At 46.3% G+C, this 16,200-nt stretch overlaps 1 protein-coding gene across 10 annotated transcripts in view; it reads left to right on the top strand.

Moving 5' to 3' along the window:
- Pdzd2 (PDZ domain containing 2) overlaps window positions 1–16,200 on the top strand; it is a 386,879-nt gene that overhangs the window by 299,579 nt on the left and 71,100 nt on the right. For 9 of the 10 annotated variants that reach the window (XM_031360287.1, XM_031360296.1, XM_031360291.1 and 6 more), the window contains one exon: window positions 4,793–4,948. The exons of the other annotated variant lie outside the window; for it this stretch is intronic. In XM_031360287.1, coding sequence (XP_031216147.1) covers window positions 4,793–4,948 — 156 coding nt within the window. The remainder of the gene's footprint in view (window positions 1–4,792; window positions 4,949–16,200) is intronic. 10 annotated transcript variants of the gene reach the window in all.

The following is a 16,200-nucleotide window of genomic DNA, read 5'->3' as shown; positions in this document are numbered from 1 at the left end:
GGACCAGGGGGTGAGCGGGTGTGGACACCTCACATCCAAACCACCACAGTAAGGAATGCATCTTCTGAGGCCAGAATGAGGAAAGTCTCAGGGCTGTCCATGGGCAGGCCAGGGGTAGGGGGGTACAGGCTAATCACCCTTACAATGTTAGAGCTGGAAGAAGCTCTATGCCTTCTTTGTCCAACCACCTCCACTTCCCGTTCCTCCCCAACTCTACAGATAAGACAGTGAGGCAGACCATCCATGGTGGCTGCCATCTTGCAGAGGTCATGGTACTGTCAACAGTGCCAGATGGCAAAATCTTGGCACACAGCCTTCTGTCCCCTTCTGCTGCCATCTCACCCTCCTGGTTTTCACTATCTTCATGGAATCATGAGACCCCAGTCTTGGCTTCCTTTACCTATGTGTGTCGATGTATTGACTCCATCATGGGCTCCTAGGATCTGCATTCAACAGTCCCTGGAGAAAGACTGCCAGTGCCACAGTTCTGAGGCGGCCAGGAGACAATGGCTGCTCTTCTGCTGTGTCTTCTGGTTGCGCTGTTGAGACCATTACAGAGGCCACTTGGGAGTAAGGTAGAGCCATGTGGCTGTTTCTGCCACTGACTGGCTGACTAACTGGGAGAACCTGTGTGACACCACACACAGCTCAGCTCTGCATAGAGGCTGCAGCCAGGGCTTCTAATTCCCTTTCCATCTTCCCGATTTTTATTTTGGGCCTTGACATCTGTAGGTGTTCCTATATGTTTTTTTTCTTCTTAGATTATAAGATCTAGCGCCATTTTGGGGAATGCAGTTGTTTCTCCATATCCATGCGTCTCCATTCATAGGCTCAACCAACCTCAGATGGAGCGTATTCAAAGTAACACAGACTCCCCCTCCCATTGTTGCTCCTTAAATAATCCAGAAGCTATTTATAAAGCATTCACATTGTATGGCAGCCTGGGGGTTATTTAAGGTGTAGAGAAAGATATGTATAGGGCTTTCTAAAAAATATTTATTTATTATATATAAGTACTGTAGCTGTCTTCAGACACCCCAGAAAAGGGCACCAGATCTCATTCCAGATGGTTGTTAGCTATCCTGTGGTTGCTGGGATTTGAACTCATGACCTTTGGAAGAGCAGTCAGTGCTCTTAACTGCTGAGCCATCACTCCAGCCCATGTACAGGTTTTATACAAATATTATATGTTGCAGGAAGGATTTAAGCATCCTTAAGCTCTGGTGTCAGTGGGAAGTCTCTCACAGGTAACAAAAGACAACTATATAAAATAACAAATAGATTAGGATTTCTTTTTGTGCTATCTGAAAAATCTGCCTTTCTTCCTATCTTTTACCCCAAACTTTTGACTAGAACACTAGGTTTGCCAAGGTATATCTTGGGTAAAGGTCGTAAGCGCCTGAGGCAGATCTGAGCCCATTCTTCCTAGGAATGTCTCCTGAGTCCTCCATACCTGGAGAGCTGTCTGCATCTCTTGACAGGCACAAGGAAGAACAGAGGTCCTGGGGGTTTCTCTGTCCCCCTGCTGACCACTCCTTGCGGGGGGGTGGCGTGCTTCAAGGGAAGAAAGACCATCTCCTCGTGTTGCCTAGCAGATCAGGAGTTTGGCAGCATCCCTGGGTCTTGCACATAGTCCTGTGTTTGCAGCATGCCTGTTTCATTTGCACAGCTACTCCATCCAGGAAACAGCTCAAAGTGTTAGTTTCTGCCCAGGATTGTGGCATGTGCCATCACAGCCTCATATCTAAACAGCTCACTTTAACCTGCTAAATTTGTAGGAGGAATAGGGAGGTGTCTTTCCCATGCTACGCTGTAAATGTGTGGAGACGTGGTCCACTACTGGCTGCCCAGAAGAATCTGTGTGAGGCCACACACATCTTAGCTCTGCAGAGCTATGCTGTTGCCCTATGAGGGACATTCAGGGACCTCAAAGGTAGTTCCGAGTAATGCCAAGCTCTCTACCTATCTGGTACCTTAAAAGATAAAAGGTAGAGTATATAATAGTTGCCAGATCCTAGAATCGTCTCACTAGATGCTAAACCAATTCCTTGAGGCAGATGTGTGTTCTTCTTAGTCAGAGGCTTCCATTTAAATCCCAGCAGTTACTTAACTTCCTTGGGGGCTGACGGCAGTAGACAAAGGCAGGGTTTTCTGCCAAGTCCAGCAGATTGTGAAATGTCCGCTGCTGCCATTCACTCAGCTGCCCTAGAGGTAAAGAAGATGTAATGTGTAACAGAGCAGGGTATCAGAAAAAGATAGCATGCTCCTCCCAGAGGCCAGGGTCCTTGTTTGACTGAGCAACATCCCAGAACCAGTTCTCACACCATAGGATCCTGGGCACCTACCCCAGATCTCAGAGGATAACTAACGCCTTTCAGTTCCTGCTCTGTGTCCTGTTTACACTCAGGCTGCCAGCCATCCAGCCTGCTGCTGGTTCCTAATGTCCCCGACTGTCTGGGTGCTCATCCATGCAAGGGGAAGAGGAGCATCCATCAACAGGTTCCTCCTGGCATCTAGCCACTCCTCCTCCTTAGCTAACCAGAATAGGATATCCAAAGGCTTTGTTTTGTCTTTATACCTGGGGTGTGAAGGATGGGAGAGTTTCCAGCTTCTGTATCATCGTAAGAGCTTGAGTGTCAGTGTTGTGAAAGCAGACCTGCCAGCATGCTGGATAGTTTTTTGTCAACTTAATGAAAGTCAGGGTTCTCTGAGGAAAGGGAGTTTCCATAAGATTAGCCCATAGGCAAGTCTGTGGGAACATTTCCTGTGGAGGTGCCCAGCACACTGTGGTAGTATCACCCCTGAGCACATGGTCTCGGATTCTAAAAAAACAAATTGAGGAAGCAGGCCATGGAAAGCCAACCCAGGAGGCAGCCTTCCTCTATAGCCACTGCTCCAGTTCCTACTTCCAAGTCCCTGCCTCGGTTTCCATCCTGATAGACGATGATAAGGATGTGTGAGCTGAATAAACCTTTCCTCCCTCAGCTTCTTTAATCCTTGTTTGTTTGGTTGGTTGGTTGATGGATTGATTGTTTTGTCTTGCTTTTTGAAACAGGCTCTCTCTAGATGGCCCTGGCTGACCTGGAACTCAGTAGGTAGACCAGGCTAACCTCTTACTTAACAGAGGTCCTCCCAAGTGCTGGGATAAAAGGAACATATCATCACACCAAACTTTTAGTTCATTTTAAAAATCACAGCAAGGAAAAAAAGCATACTAAGACAGACAGGGTGATTTCGATGTTCTTTGTTTAATCTTGTGGGTGTGAGTGTGTACCCATAGAGGCCAGGGTCATTATATCACCCTGGAACTAAAATTACAGACAGTTATAGCCACCTCTGTGGGTTCTGGGTTCTAAATTGCTGAACCGTCGCATCAGCCCAGTTTTGATATTCTTAGTAGCCCTGTGCAAACTAAAGGTCTCTTTCACGCCCTTTAGTTCCACTCTTGGTTTTATTAGCCAATAAACTGTGAATCAGTAAGTGTTTATTGAATCTTACATAGAAAGCACACGGATAATAATGAAACTTTGCCTGTGCTACTAACAGGACTGTCCACTAACTCTTATGTCTTTCCATTTAGAAATGTGTGTGTGTGTGTGTGTGTGTGTGTGTATACATGTGCACGCATGTGCGCCGTATGCATGCCCATGTTTTCATTTTCTTTGAGACAAACACAAAGAGACAGAGGATGTCTTGGAGGCTACCCCACATGAACTTAAATGCCAGCTCCACCCTGAGAAAAGCTGAACATTCTGGGCAAGCCATTACATGTTTAAATCCCAGTTTCCTTTCTGTGCAGAGAAACTCTATACTCGGGAACTGCCTCTGAGGACGTCACAAAGCTTGAAGGAGGCTGGCAAGCCCCTGAGCAGTGCAACTGGCCAGAGGGAGCAGTGGAAAGACTACCTCTCTCTTTGTCATACATGAGCACATTTTTGTAATTACACATGGGGTGATATCATGCTGTTACACATGCTTCTGATCTGCCTCTTCTCTGAGTAGCAGGCTGGGAGGCCCTTTCCCACATGAAGTTCATCTCAGTGCCATGGAATATTCTATCTCATGGCTGCTTTGCAATTTACTCACTGGTTAGGAGTTTCATTTTCTTTTTAAAAAAATTCTTTCTTACTGATGGTCCATCAGAGTAGACAGCACAATAGAGAAATGGACTCATTTCTCATTTTGAGAAATAACTTATTTCCTTAGACAGGCAAACAGTGCCGTATTCACTCACAATTACTGGTACACAATGGTTGTTCTATGCCTGTAGTGTAGCTCAATTGATAAAGTGCTTGCCTAGAGTGAATGTTCTTCACATTCCTTGGGGTTAAAAATGGCATCAAACAGGTGACAAGCATTGCTGACTTTAGATGCCAGATCACTCAAAGTTTGTAAGGTCTGTTACAACCTGTGAACTGGTTTTGGCTTCTGTATTCTGCAGACAGTCAAGCAGTTTGATGGTTCAAGCTTCATGGAACATTCAGCTCTCTAGGCTGAGGAGATGAAGAGAAAACATCGAAGTCTTTCCTTAGCTCAGCTCTTCAGCCCAGCTTCCATCCCTGGCCTCAGTGTCTAGTGGCCTTTCTAGGAAGTGTGCCAGGCTCCCGGGTGCTCCTTATGGCTTTACATCGTGTTGCCGCCCCTGACATTGATGGTGACCCCACACGTGTGGAACATAAGCTTCACACGCTCTCTGGGTCGGAGCTTGTGGCTGGCCTCAGCAGGTTGATTTCCATCAGCTGCTGCTGGTACCCAGGGGGTTAATTCCTGGGCCTTTCGTGTATTCTCTTAGGAGAGCTCAGCGGAGGACCTTCTGAAGTTAACCTCGAAGAGCTTACCTGACCTGACTAGTTCAGTGGAGGACATGTCCTCCTGGACTGACAATGAAGACCAGGAGGCAGCCGGGGAAGATGAAGAGGGGACAGGCTCAGCTGCTGTCCGGGGCACGGTAAGTGAGCCTCTGGCTGCTTCCTGCGCTAGGATGATGCTTCTCTGAAGAAGACGTAGGTGACAGAGTCAGAGAAGAATGCGGCGCCTTCCCTCTTATATATTTCTCAGAACATTCTGGAAACTTCTGAAAGGGAGATGCATTTCATTTAAGAAAGATGAAACCGGAAACCCCAGGCTGTGGGGTCGTGTGCATATGTATCAGTCTCTAGAACGCTCTTTCGTGTGCACGAAGACGCTCTTGCTGCTTCTTAAGGATGCTTGAAAACAACTGAGGGTTTCAGTTCAGACTTCCAGACTTCTGCTTGACAGTGGAAGAAACCACGTAGGCAAATTAGTGGTAGAGTACGTCTTTGAGTTTGAACCATACCAGGTCATCCCAGTAGCTTACAAGGCTTCTCTGCACGAGGGATCTGCTCTGTTACCACCGGCACACTCGGACAGGCTTCCTACAACAAGGAGGCAATGTGGGTTCCTGGTCTCTTTCCATCTGCTCTTACGCCAACTTCTTTCTGCCATTCAGAACCCAGTACTCCTCTCTCTGCTCCTTGAACTTAGGTAGCATGACTAAGCTTTGGAAAACAAGTTCTGTCAATCCCAAGGACTTCAAAAGCAAAACAAACACCTACATTCCTCATCCGAGTTACTAGAATATGCTGGTACTTTTGAGGGAAGAAGGGAAAAGTTGCTTTTCCATCAGTGGACCGCTTTCTCAGAAGGCCCCACCCAAGCAAGTGGGTGAGCCTGCTATGAAGGACGGGTGGGGGTGGGAGGGGCAGGTTAAACAACCCTGTGGCTGTTCCTTTCTCTACACAGAATGGTGGCTTTCGGTGGCTTTCCTTTGGCTTTGAGCAAGAGTGGAAGCTGAACTAATAATTTCCCCATCCTTCACATCCCCTCTGCCTGCCTGTCAGACCTCTCTTTGCACCAAGCTCACTACTAATTCTAAGCAACTGCTCCACTTACCCACAGCCGTTCGTGGTGGCTTCCTGTTTTCCAGCCTCGGGACCTTTGCAGATGCTCTTCTGTCTGTGGAGGCCTCTGTGTGCAGCTGAGGCTCATCTTCAAGACCTTGTAATCTGACTTCCTTAGAGGAACCTAAGCGCACTATATTGACTGCATCCCCCACCCCCTGACTGTCTGTGTGCAGCCTCTGTGAACTGCTGGTCCCACCCCCCCCCCAACTGTCCGTGTGCACCCTCTGTCAACTGCTGGTCCCAGATTTGTTTGGTGTTTCTCCCAAGGCTTCGTCAGCTGCATGAGGCAAGGGATCTTCACAACTGCTCTGGCCTATCTGTAGACCATGCATCATCTCGTTTTTGAGCTCTGAAACATTAAATAAAGCTTTAGGTGGGAATCTGGGGGTGTGGTTCCATTGGTAGATTGCTTGCCTATCATGTGTAAAGCCCTTCAGTTGGATCTCCAGCACCACATAAACCAGGCATTATGCCACACACCTATAGTCTCAGCACTTGGCTTACAAGTCCAAGGTCATCCTGGGGTATACAGTGAATTTGAGGCTAGCCTGGGCTACATGAGACCTTTCTCAAAAACAACATGAAATGAATTACAGCACCAGGGAAAGGCCAAATACTGCTGGCAGCTCTGTGGTACAGCAACCCCAGAAAGCTGAGCTTTCAGAAACACTCCAGCACCTGGTTCGCATTCGTGGAAACCATTCCATTTCTACTCTGTGTAAGGAAAAAAAAAATGAAAACAAGGTTTAGCTAGGTTTATCTACCATTAAATTGTGTGTTTGTTCACACAGCTGACTCCAGCACAGCAGCCTCACAGGGCCTTCAAATGACAGCTGGTGTCACTGGCGGCAGGGACGGGAATAAGCCTGGAACCTGAGTATCCCACACCTTGTCTCTGTCCAGTGCACCCACCCTCCAAGCCCAGATTTCTCTTCCCTACACCCTTCTCATGCCCTTTTCTGCTGTGCACTCACAGCAGCCCCTCCCTTATGTCTTGTTATTGTAGTGTACAGGGAATGGCGTATGTGGCTGTCCAGCTGGCAGACTTTCCAGCCCAGCTCCATGTTGATCTGTTTTAACCATATGCTTTCCTCTAGAGAACTTCCCCCACCCTCTCTCCTCGCAGGCCCACAGTCTAGACAGGAGCCCCTGCTTAGCAGCTACCCAGGGGCATCTCAGCCAGCTTTATTGGGACCCAGGGGATTAATAGCCTAGGAAACACAGGAGGACTGGTAACACAGCACACACTGCCTTCAGATAAAGTCCCAGCCAGTGTGCACACAGTAGTGTGGTGTGGAAGGTTACAATCATGTTGTCTTCCTTAAATAATCTAGGTTATATTTCCTTGCAGAAATCTCCAAGGAATTATTTCTAATTTTTTTATACTAAATACTGCTTGAATAAGTGGTCCATTATTTATATTTAATATATTATGTTACATATTTTAATTATTATTTAATACTATAATGTTCATAAATGCACTTTTATAAATGTATTATGATTTGAATCATTAAATGTAATTTATATGATTTCTATCAAAATAGCATTTCATTGTATAGATCATAATAGCAGATATCCCAAAAATATGGGGGTGTCATATCCAATTCATACCTCTCCTGCACATATTTAATTTTGTGATTTTAAGATTGGATCACACTATGTAAATTCTCTGTATAGACTACTGAGCTGGCCTTAAACTCACAGGGGTCCTCCTGCCTTTGCCTCTGAGTTCTGGGATTAAGGCATACACTGTGAGCCCCAGCTTCATGGACGGTTTTTAAACGTGATGAAGAAATCTATAGAGAGTATATTTACCTGTATATGTCTGCACATGTTCTTATGATTGTTTCTTAAATAGCTTATAGCAGATATTGCCAAATCACAGGGTTTTCCACAGCCACAATGCACACATTAAGAAAAATGTAACCGGGGATGGAGCTGCCATTGCTCTGGCATATGCTGAAATCTGTGGGAAAAAGAGCTAGCTCTGTGAAGGGCCAGGACGGCTTTGCTTTGAGGCACAACACTTGTGGCTTCCTTATGGGTCTCTCTCTCTCCCTCTCTCCCTCTCTCTCTCTCTCTCTCTCTCTCTCTCTCTCACACACACACACACACACACACACACACACACACACACACACTTTGGGAGCATCCTTGGTCATATTTCTACGGGTCTGCTGAGCCCAGCCCCACCCTCTTTGGCACTTGATACATGTATCATTTATTTTATTGGCCACTTATGTCTCTGGGGAAAGAGAGAAATGCAACTCTTTTCTTATTGTTAAGCCGGGGTAGAGCTCCTGGGGTTTTTCTCTATGTAGCAAGGCACCTTGTAGTCAACAGTTGGTACTTATTTCTTGATCATAAACTGTCTGCAAAGTAGATTCACACCAGCAGCGTGAGCAGGCTCTGGGAACTTGTTAGAAATACACATCCCAGGGGCCGGCATTAAACAAGCACTCCACCACGGAGCCAAGCCCAGCCTCCCAGGAACCTGTATAAAATCCCACTGACTTAGACTTAGGCTGAGGTTTCAGAACCAATGGCATGAGGACACGCCCTTGCCTACGACTATACTCTCTCCAAGTACAAGTAATTAAAACCTCTCCTGGAAAAGGAGATTTAGAAGTAGAGGAAGTCCAGGCTTGAGCCCTCCAACAGAGTGGCTCCTTCTGGAATCAAGAGAGAAGGAAGAATGTCCGTAAGTCAGGGCATCAGTGGAATGGTCATTCTTCAATAAGGCAGAACTTGTCTCCTTTTTTGTTGTTTTTTAACAACAGAAAAAAATTTTGGTTTGGTTTGGTTTGGTTTTTCGAGACAGGGTTTCTCTGTGTAGCCCTGGCCATCCTGAAACTCACTCTGTAGACCAGGCTGGCCTCGAACTCAGAAATCCGCCTGCCTCTGCTTCCCAAGTGCTGGGGTTAAAGGCGTGAGCCACCACTGCCTGGCCAGAAAAAAGTTTTAATGCAAGTAATCTCTGCCATATATAACACAGTTGTCTCAGCTCAGCTGGGAGGGCTCTGTTCAGCCTGTCGATCAGGAAGCCTGTGTCTGGCTTCCCTTGGCCTCAAGGGAGTTGGTTCTGATGTTTCTGGTATGGTGCATTTGGAAGATCTTAGAGATCACTGAGGTGCTCAGGACTTGAGAAGAGTAAAGGACTTCTAGCAAAAATGAGCAAAGAGCTAAGTTGGACCTGATGACCTGTGAGTCTGACGCAGGTGTTTGACTCCTTTTGTTAGTGGGACAGCCGTAGGGATGAGATGCTAAGATGTGGTAGCTGGAGTTCCAACAGTGCTCTCTGCAAACTTCTAATCAACAAACGTCAACTCCACTGACTTTGCCTTCTTCGCCCACCACATATGAATTTAATGGGCATGGTACAGCAGACATTTGTTTGTGTCCTGAGACTAGAATCTCCTCTGTTCTGGGAATTTCTGCCTGGAACAAGAGTGTAGGTGAAAATGGGAATCGTTTAAGCATCCCTTCCTTTAAAAGAGGTAGAGTCTCGGTAACAAATAAGTAGGTACTTTTCTTTCTCTTTGGTTAAGAGTAGAGGAAGCAGGTGGGTGATGTAGGGGCCTAATTTTTAACAAATCAGCTGTAGTGACAAAGGATTAAACATCTCAACAAAAATGGGCAGAGGACAAGTGACATGTGGATGGAAACACTAGGCCAAGGCACCAGGGAAAGAGCCCAGACTCACAGCTGTAGAGGACACAGACTCGGGGATAAAGAGAAGGGCAACATGGCAGACCTCTGAGGAGCCTGATGATGAGCTGGGCCACACTTCTCATGGTTTAGGCTAGGAATCCTTGATGAGAGAGGCCACTGAAATCCATGGATATCAAGCTTGCCCTCCTGCCCCTGCCTCCCACGTACCCACCCTCAGTCACCTCCACTCATACCCACCTACTCCCAGTTTAGGCAGCCATGAGGGAAAACACAAGAGCCAAGGAGAAAAAGTGGTACACCAAGGACACACACTCTACAGACATGCAGGCGTAATGCAGAGGGGTCATTGCATCTGTAGGAGGGTGTGGCTTATAAAAGGTTGGATTCAGAAGGTCTACAAATGGTGGGGGTCCAGGAGTCTGGGCTTTCTAAGGCTCCCATGGGACTCATGCTCAGCAAGATTGTAGAAAGCAGAAGGGGCAGGACTCTACCAATCACCTAGTAGACTGGTAGGAGCTCCTCCCCACCCCGGCACCTCCCTGTGCAAGGTACAGCCTTGAGGCAAGGGGAGATTTTAGACTCTAACTACCCCATTCCTTCCTGCAGTTTGGGGGTCAGGAAGTAGGGATGTTCGCTGTACAAAAGGGAAACTAACCTTGGGAGCCTAGGGTCCTTCAGGGCACATGCTTGCACCTTGTGTTCTGGCTGCCCTTGTGTATGCCTGTTCCTGCAGATAGACTGGCAGTGTGCTTGTGGAAGGTACGGTGCCAGCTCCAACATGAGCGGATGCACAGCTACCCCGACAGCATATTTTTCTCTCCTCTGTCCCCATCTGTGTCCCTGGCTTTCCTCGCAATCTTGGACTTTCCCTGGTGGGCCTCCCTTACACATTCGCTTTCCTTACACATTTCAGGTGGCGCTTCCGCTGGCACGGAGCATAGCAAAGGGGCTGTGTGAAACTCAAGGCACAGTGCAGAAGTGCCAGTGCAGGATAAAGAGAAGGCTGCCATTAACACTGGCCTAAGAAACTAAGATTTAAATCTGGGGGTGGTTTTGGTTTGGTTTGGTTTCATACTTAAGGAGATAAAGCGATTCATGGAAGAGAACAGAGATAAGAATAATTATTTGCCCAGGGTGAATTGCCCAGAAAGCTGCTGATGTTTGACTTAGACTTACTCCTGTGGCAACATTTGCAGGGACTTGCTGCAACTTGCTGCCTGGCTCCATACCTCCTTCCCCTGTCTGTGCAGTTTGCAGTTCCCAGGGAAGTAAACATCTGGGCTGTTGCATAGAAAGAGTGAATGCCATGCCCTGTAAATGGGGGCTTATAATGAAGGGGGTCCCCAAAGGGAAGTAGACACACTTGAAGGGAGGCTCCTGGTTTCTGGGGTGTGGAAGAAAATATTAAGATGTTTATAGATTACATCTCACTTTATGATAGTATTATATTTGGGGTTCTGTTGTGTGGAGGGATTTGTTTTGTTTGAATGTTTTCTCTTTTGAGGCACGGCCTCACTATGTAGCCCTGGCTGATCTGGAACTCGCTGTGTAGATCAGGCTCTGCCTCCTGAATCCTGGGATTAAAGGCATGCACCACTATGCCCAGCTCTCGATGTAGTTTATTTTTTGAAAATGTTCATTACATTATATGCATGTATATGTGTGTGTGTGTGGTGTGTTAAATACTGTTAAAGAAAATTCCATCTCTATACAGTCAGCTCTTGGACTTGAAATATCCCTTCAAATTTCAGTGAAAATGCCATAGTGGGCCACTAGAGCATGTAATATATGTTACTTATTACATATTAATATATAAAGTAACATAGTGGGACACTAGAGCAGTAATACAGTGTCCTTGCCTTTCTGTTAATGTCTTTTGTGAAAATTACATTGTAAACATTGTGTGACTTTTATCACTAGATAAATGGCTTCCAGTCTTGCCATGTTCTAGCTCTTTGTTCTAATGACATCTTTCACTCTTGTCCTTAATTACACACCTTGTTACCATCAATGCCACTTCCTACTCTCTTAATTTGGGTCTGCTGAATTTAAGCCCTCTGGGGATTAGCGTGTATGTCCATATATTGCAAGGTAAAGGGGAATACTGAGAGTAAAAAAGGAAAAAAAAGTAAATAGAAAGTTTTTTCCATAGACAATAGTAATCAGTAGAAGGAGAGGAGAAAGACAACACAACTCATTGGAGCTTCGAGAAGCCCTTGAAATGTGTTTGATGTCGAAGACTGCTCATGGATGTCAGACCATCATAGTCAAATCTTATCCCAAAACAAGAGGTGCCTTTTGGGACTAGAGAGATAGCTCAGTGGTTAAGAGCACTGATTGTTCTTCCAGAGGTCCTGAGTTCAATTCCCAGCAACCACATGGTGGCTCACAACCATCTGTAACAGAATCTGATGCCCTCTTCTGGTGTGTCTGAACTCAGTGACAGTACTCACATACATAAAATAAATGAATCTTTTTTTAAAAAATCCAAAATTAAAGTAAAAGATAAAAAAAAAAAAAAAAGGTCCCTCTCAGCCTCCCTTCCACTTACTCTGATGACTTTTATTTAAGAAAGTCTTGGGCCAGCAAAATGGCTCAGTGAGTAAAGGGCCTTGCTGCCAAACCTGAGGGCTTAAGTCCAAGCCACTCTGGTACTCCCACAATGGAAAGAAAAAGTGACTCTGCAGGCTGTTTTCCAGCATCTACCCATGTGCATGTGTGCACAGGCATCACACATGCAGGCTCATAAAATACATCCATATAACAAAAATATTCCTCAAGTGACAAAATTGCCATTGGCCGTGCTGGGATGCGTAAGATAAATCTTGGAGACTCGCACTTTAACAAAAGCTCTTCTGGGCACCAAAAAGTAGAATTCCTTGCCTTTCTCTATTCTAGCCATCTTATGCAACATGGTAGCGCAAAGCCTGGGAAATCAAAACAAAGCAAGGAGTAGAGGTCAGAGTTCTGCTGTGGAATTCCAGGGCAGAAATTTCTCAAAGAAACAAAGATGCTCTGGACCAATAGAATTCTCCCACCCCACCCCCTGGGGGCCTGTGAGCTTGCCTCCTCCTTTGTTTGCTTTGTTGGATTGTTTTTCTTGCCTTGCTGTTTACTTAAGTAGTAGTTTAGCTCCCTAGGTGAAGTTTGCAGAGAAAGAAGACCAACGTCCTTGTACCACTTCACTTAAAGCACCCCACCTTCCGTCTCTTGCTTTCCAAGACTCTACAGTTCCTTTCTTTGGTGATTTTATTTTTTCACTCAAGCCTTCCATCACCTCTGACTCCTCTGGTTCCTCGTTTTGAGCGTTCTCTTAACCTTTTAGCACTCAGAGTCAGAAAGTCAGCCTCCGATTCATGACTTGTAGCAAAGTGCTCTCTCTCTCCTTCTCCCTCTTCCCCTCCCCTCCTTGTTCTGATGTTTGAAATTATGTCCTTGTTTCCCCCTGAAAGATATGTTTTCTTAATAAATATTTGTGACAGTATCTTTCACCCATGTTATCGACCCATCAGCTGTCTTAGCTTCCTGGGCAGACGTCTCTGGTTCTTCCTAACATTCCTTCCATTGATGCTGCGTCCAGCCACAGACATTTATCACGTGGCCTCGCAGGTGCCCATGGCCAAGCCAATATATGAGTCAGCCTGCTCTGCAGCCCGTTCTGCAGTTCCATCCCTGTAGTGAACATTTTTTTCTAGAGTGTTCCTCTCCTCTTGCAGCATTTATTATAGCCCAGCGTGAATTACTGTTATTTCTGTACATTTTACAGTCTCCACTGCTGAATGATAAATGTGCTGTAAATTATATTGAACCACATGCTATATTGAGAGACAGATGCAACTATTGTTTTGGGGGTGTTTGTTTGTAGTCTTGTTTTTGTTTTTTTGAGACAGAGTCTCACTTTGTAGCTCAGGCTGTCCTGGAACTCACTATATAGACCAGGCTAGCCTCAAACTCACAGAGATCTCTCCCTTCTAAGAGCTAGAATTAAAGGTATGTGCCATTTTGCCCAGCGTGACACAAAACTTTCTCAAGGTGGGTGGGATAGTATTTGATTATTTCATGGGATTTCCACAACATCACCCACAGAAATGGGTGGCATTCCAGTGTAAGAGCATAGCACACACTGTTCAAAGATTAACGAGGAGTCTACTGAGCCAAATGCTCAGGCTGGGCCTTTAATCCAGACTAAGCAACTAGGACTTCTTTTAGGAGAAGTGTGCTTACAGGTGGCTTTGTAGTTGAGTGACAGGCACGTTTCTATGTTGGGATCCTTGGGCAGTGAGGGACAGGAAAAGTTTGGAGGTAGGCAGATAGGTGTGGAGCTCTTTGCTGGCCCCGCTGAGAAGGGAACAAGAGCCCATGCTGAGAAACCAGGAAGGCAGAGACTGAAGTCTACAGGCTTCAGTGGGCGGAGCCAGCCTGCCTTGTGAGTGGCTGAGTCCTTGAAGCAGTGGCCCCCTTGGAGAGAGAGAGGATGGGGTTTCCTTTCCTTGGTTGCTGCTGTTTCTGAAAGCAGGGCTCCTCCTGAATGGTTTCATAAACAGGGTTCTGTTCACCTTTGACCCCCCTGCCATGGCCTCTTTCTCATTGACTGTTCCCTATCCTAGAGTGACTACTCTCAACTGCTCTAGACTTCCTCCCGGGAATCCCCATAAAATCCTCTGCCTCTGAGAAACTCCAGGGCCTCAAGCTACCTCTCCTTCCTTTGTCCCCAAGCCATTTTCTTTGCTTTCATCACCACCAGGGCCAACCCAAGGGAGGAAGAACAGACCCTCTCCATTCCTTCCAGGCAGCAGGCGCATTGGTAAAGCGGCCTGACTGGAAACCAACTGTAAAGTTGCCGAAAAGCCCCGTAATGCATAGCAAGCATCCCTCTTTAAGATGCACAGACTTGGCTATTTCATGTGGATCTCTCATTGGTGTCGTTTTAAAATGGAACTTTAAGATAACAGCAGGCAGTGTAGGTGAGCCTAGGGCTTCCTCAGCTATCTCTACACATCAGTTCCTGCCTCAACTTGCCGGGGCACGCTTCCGACAGATGCTCAAGTTTCTTTACAGCTTTAGGTGAAGAGATGGTAGAGGGGAGCAGAATGTGACTAGGCCTTGAGATGAAGGGTCAGCAACTGTGAAGGCCAGGTAGCTTCTGGCGTTGATGACCAGTCTCTGTTCCTCAGCTCTGCCCTTGAAGTGTGAAAGCAGCCACAGGCAGTGAATAAACCAAACAATCAGTGTGGAGTCAGTTCAGCATCGTTCGTTGAGCCCCTTTGTGGGTGATAGTTGGTGGGCCGGCACCAGCCTCTCCTGCTGTTTCTCAGACTAGCACATCTACAGTTTCATGTCGGATTCTTAAAGACATGCCTTTAGGACTGTGGGTCTGAAGTTGAGCCATGTAAACTCAGAACTCCCAGAAACAAAGAATTCAGAGTAAACTCATGTTGGTTGGTAAAGGGTAGCAGAAGACCCTGAGGGTACTATATGTGGAATTAACAAGGATCCAGAGCCAACCATAATGATGCTCTTCTCTTTACCTAAGCCTTCATGGATCATGGCTAGTCAGAACAAGCTTTGTCTAGTATCACAATCCACAGGAGACTGAGGTTTGTACAGGAGCGTGTAGTCACTGCTGGCTTAGAGACCTTTCATAGCTCATCCGCATCTTTCCTGCTTGACCCTCCCACACCCACCTGCTTGCCCCTCTCACATGCCATTTGCTAATATATTGGTTTGTTTATTTATTTACTTTATCCAGGGCCTACCTCTGCCTAGCCTATTCTTTCCTTTTCTTCTCTTTTCTTAAATCAACCCTTCTATCATGCTTTTTTAACCATCTTGAGATTTTTCTGTGCATACACACACGCGCGCGCGCGCGCGCGCACACACACACACACAGAGAGAGAGAGAGAGAGAGAGAGAGAGAGAGAGAGAGAGAGAGAGAGAGACTGACTCACACTGTTCTATTACTGTAAGTTTAGAGTAAAGCTATCATAGTTGTGCTGTCAGGGATCTGTCAGTGTGAGAGCTGCCCACCAGCTCCTGCTTAGGAGTGACCCTTAGGGGAGCCTTTTCACTTCCCAGTCCATAAATCTATAGAAGAGCTCCAGAACCCATGGCTTTCTCACACAAGGTCATAGGGACAGGACAAGCCAAGAGCAAAGCTTATTTGGTTGAGAATGTTAGTGTGTTTGTCTGCCACCATTTGAATTGTGCACTAAGGAGGAACATGTAAGCCCTCCCTGCCATCCGTACCCTCACGTTTGCATTAAAGAATGCAAAGTCTCTGAGGTTACTGTCCCCTTTTCAAGCAGGTCATACAAACCTCCCGTAAGAGGATCACACAGAGGCTAATGACTGATGACATCCCAGGGGTCTGAAAGGTATACCACAGCTGTCTATGGAACCAAGAAACTTATTTAATTTATATGCATAAAATCATCTAAATAATCCCCAACACAATCCTTTAAACCCCTTTAGATTTGTGGGGTGGGAGAAAGAGGGCGATGAATGGGTGGAAACTAGAACAGGCTCATGCAGAACAAGGGCAATGTTATTTCACTTGCAGAGTCACAGCCTGCAAGTCTCCATGGACATCAGCTGTAGCCCCCCC

Source organism: Mastomys coucha, unplaced genomic scaffold (assembly GCF_008632895.1).
Source record: "Mastomys coucha isolate ucsf_1 unplaced genomic scaffold, UCSF_Mcou_1 pScaffold8, whole genome shotgun sequence".
In the NCBI taxonomy this organism is placed as follows: Eukaryota; Metazoa; Chordata; class Mammalia; order Rodentia; family Muridae; genus Mastomys; species Mastomys coucha.
The sequence above is the reverse complement of the archived record's forward strand: the minus strand, read 5'-3'. Positions and strand labels throughout refer to the sequence as shown.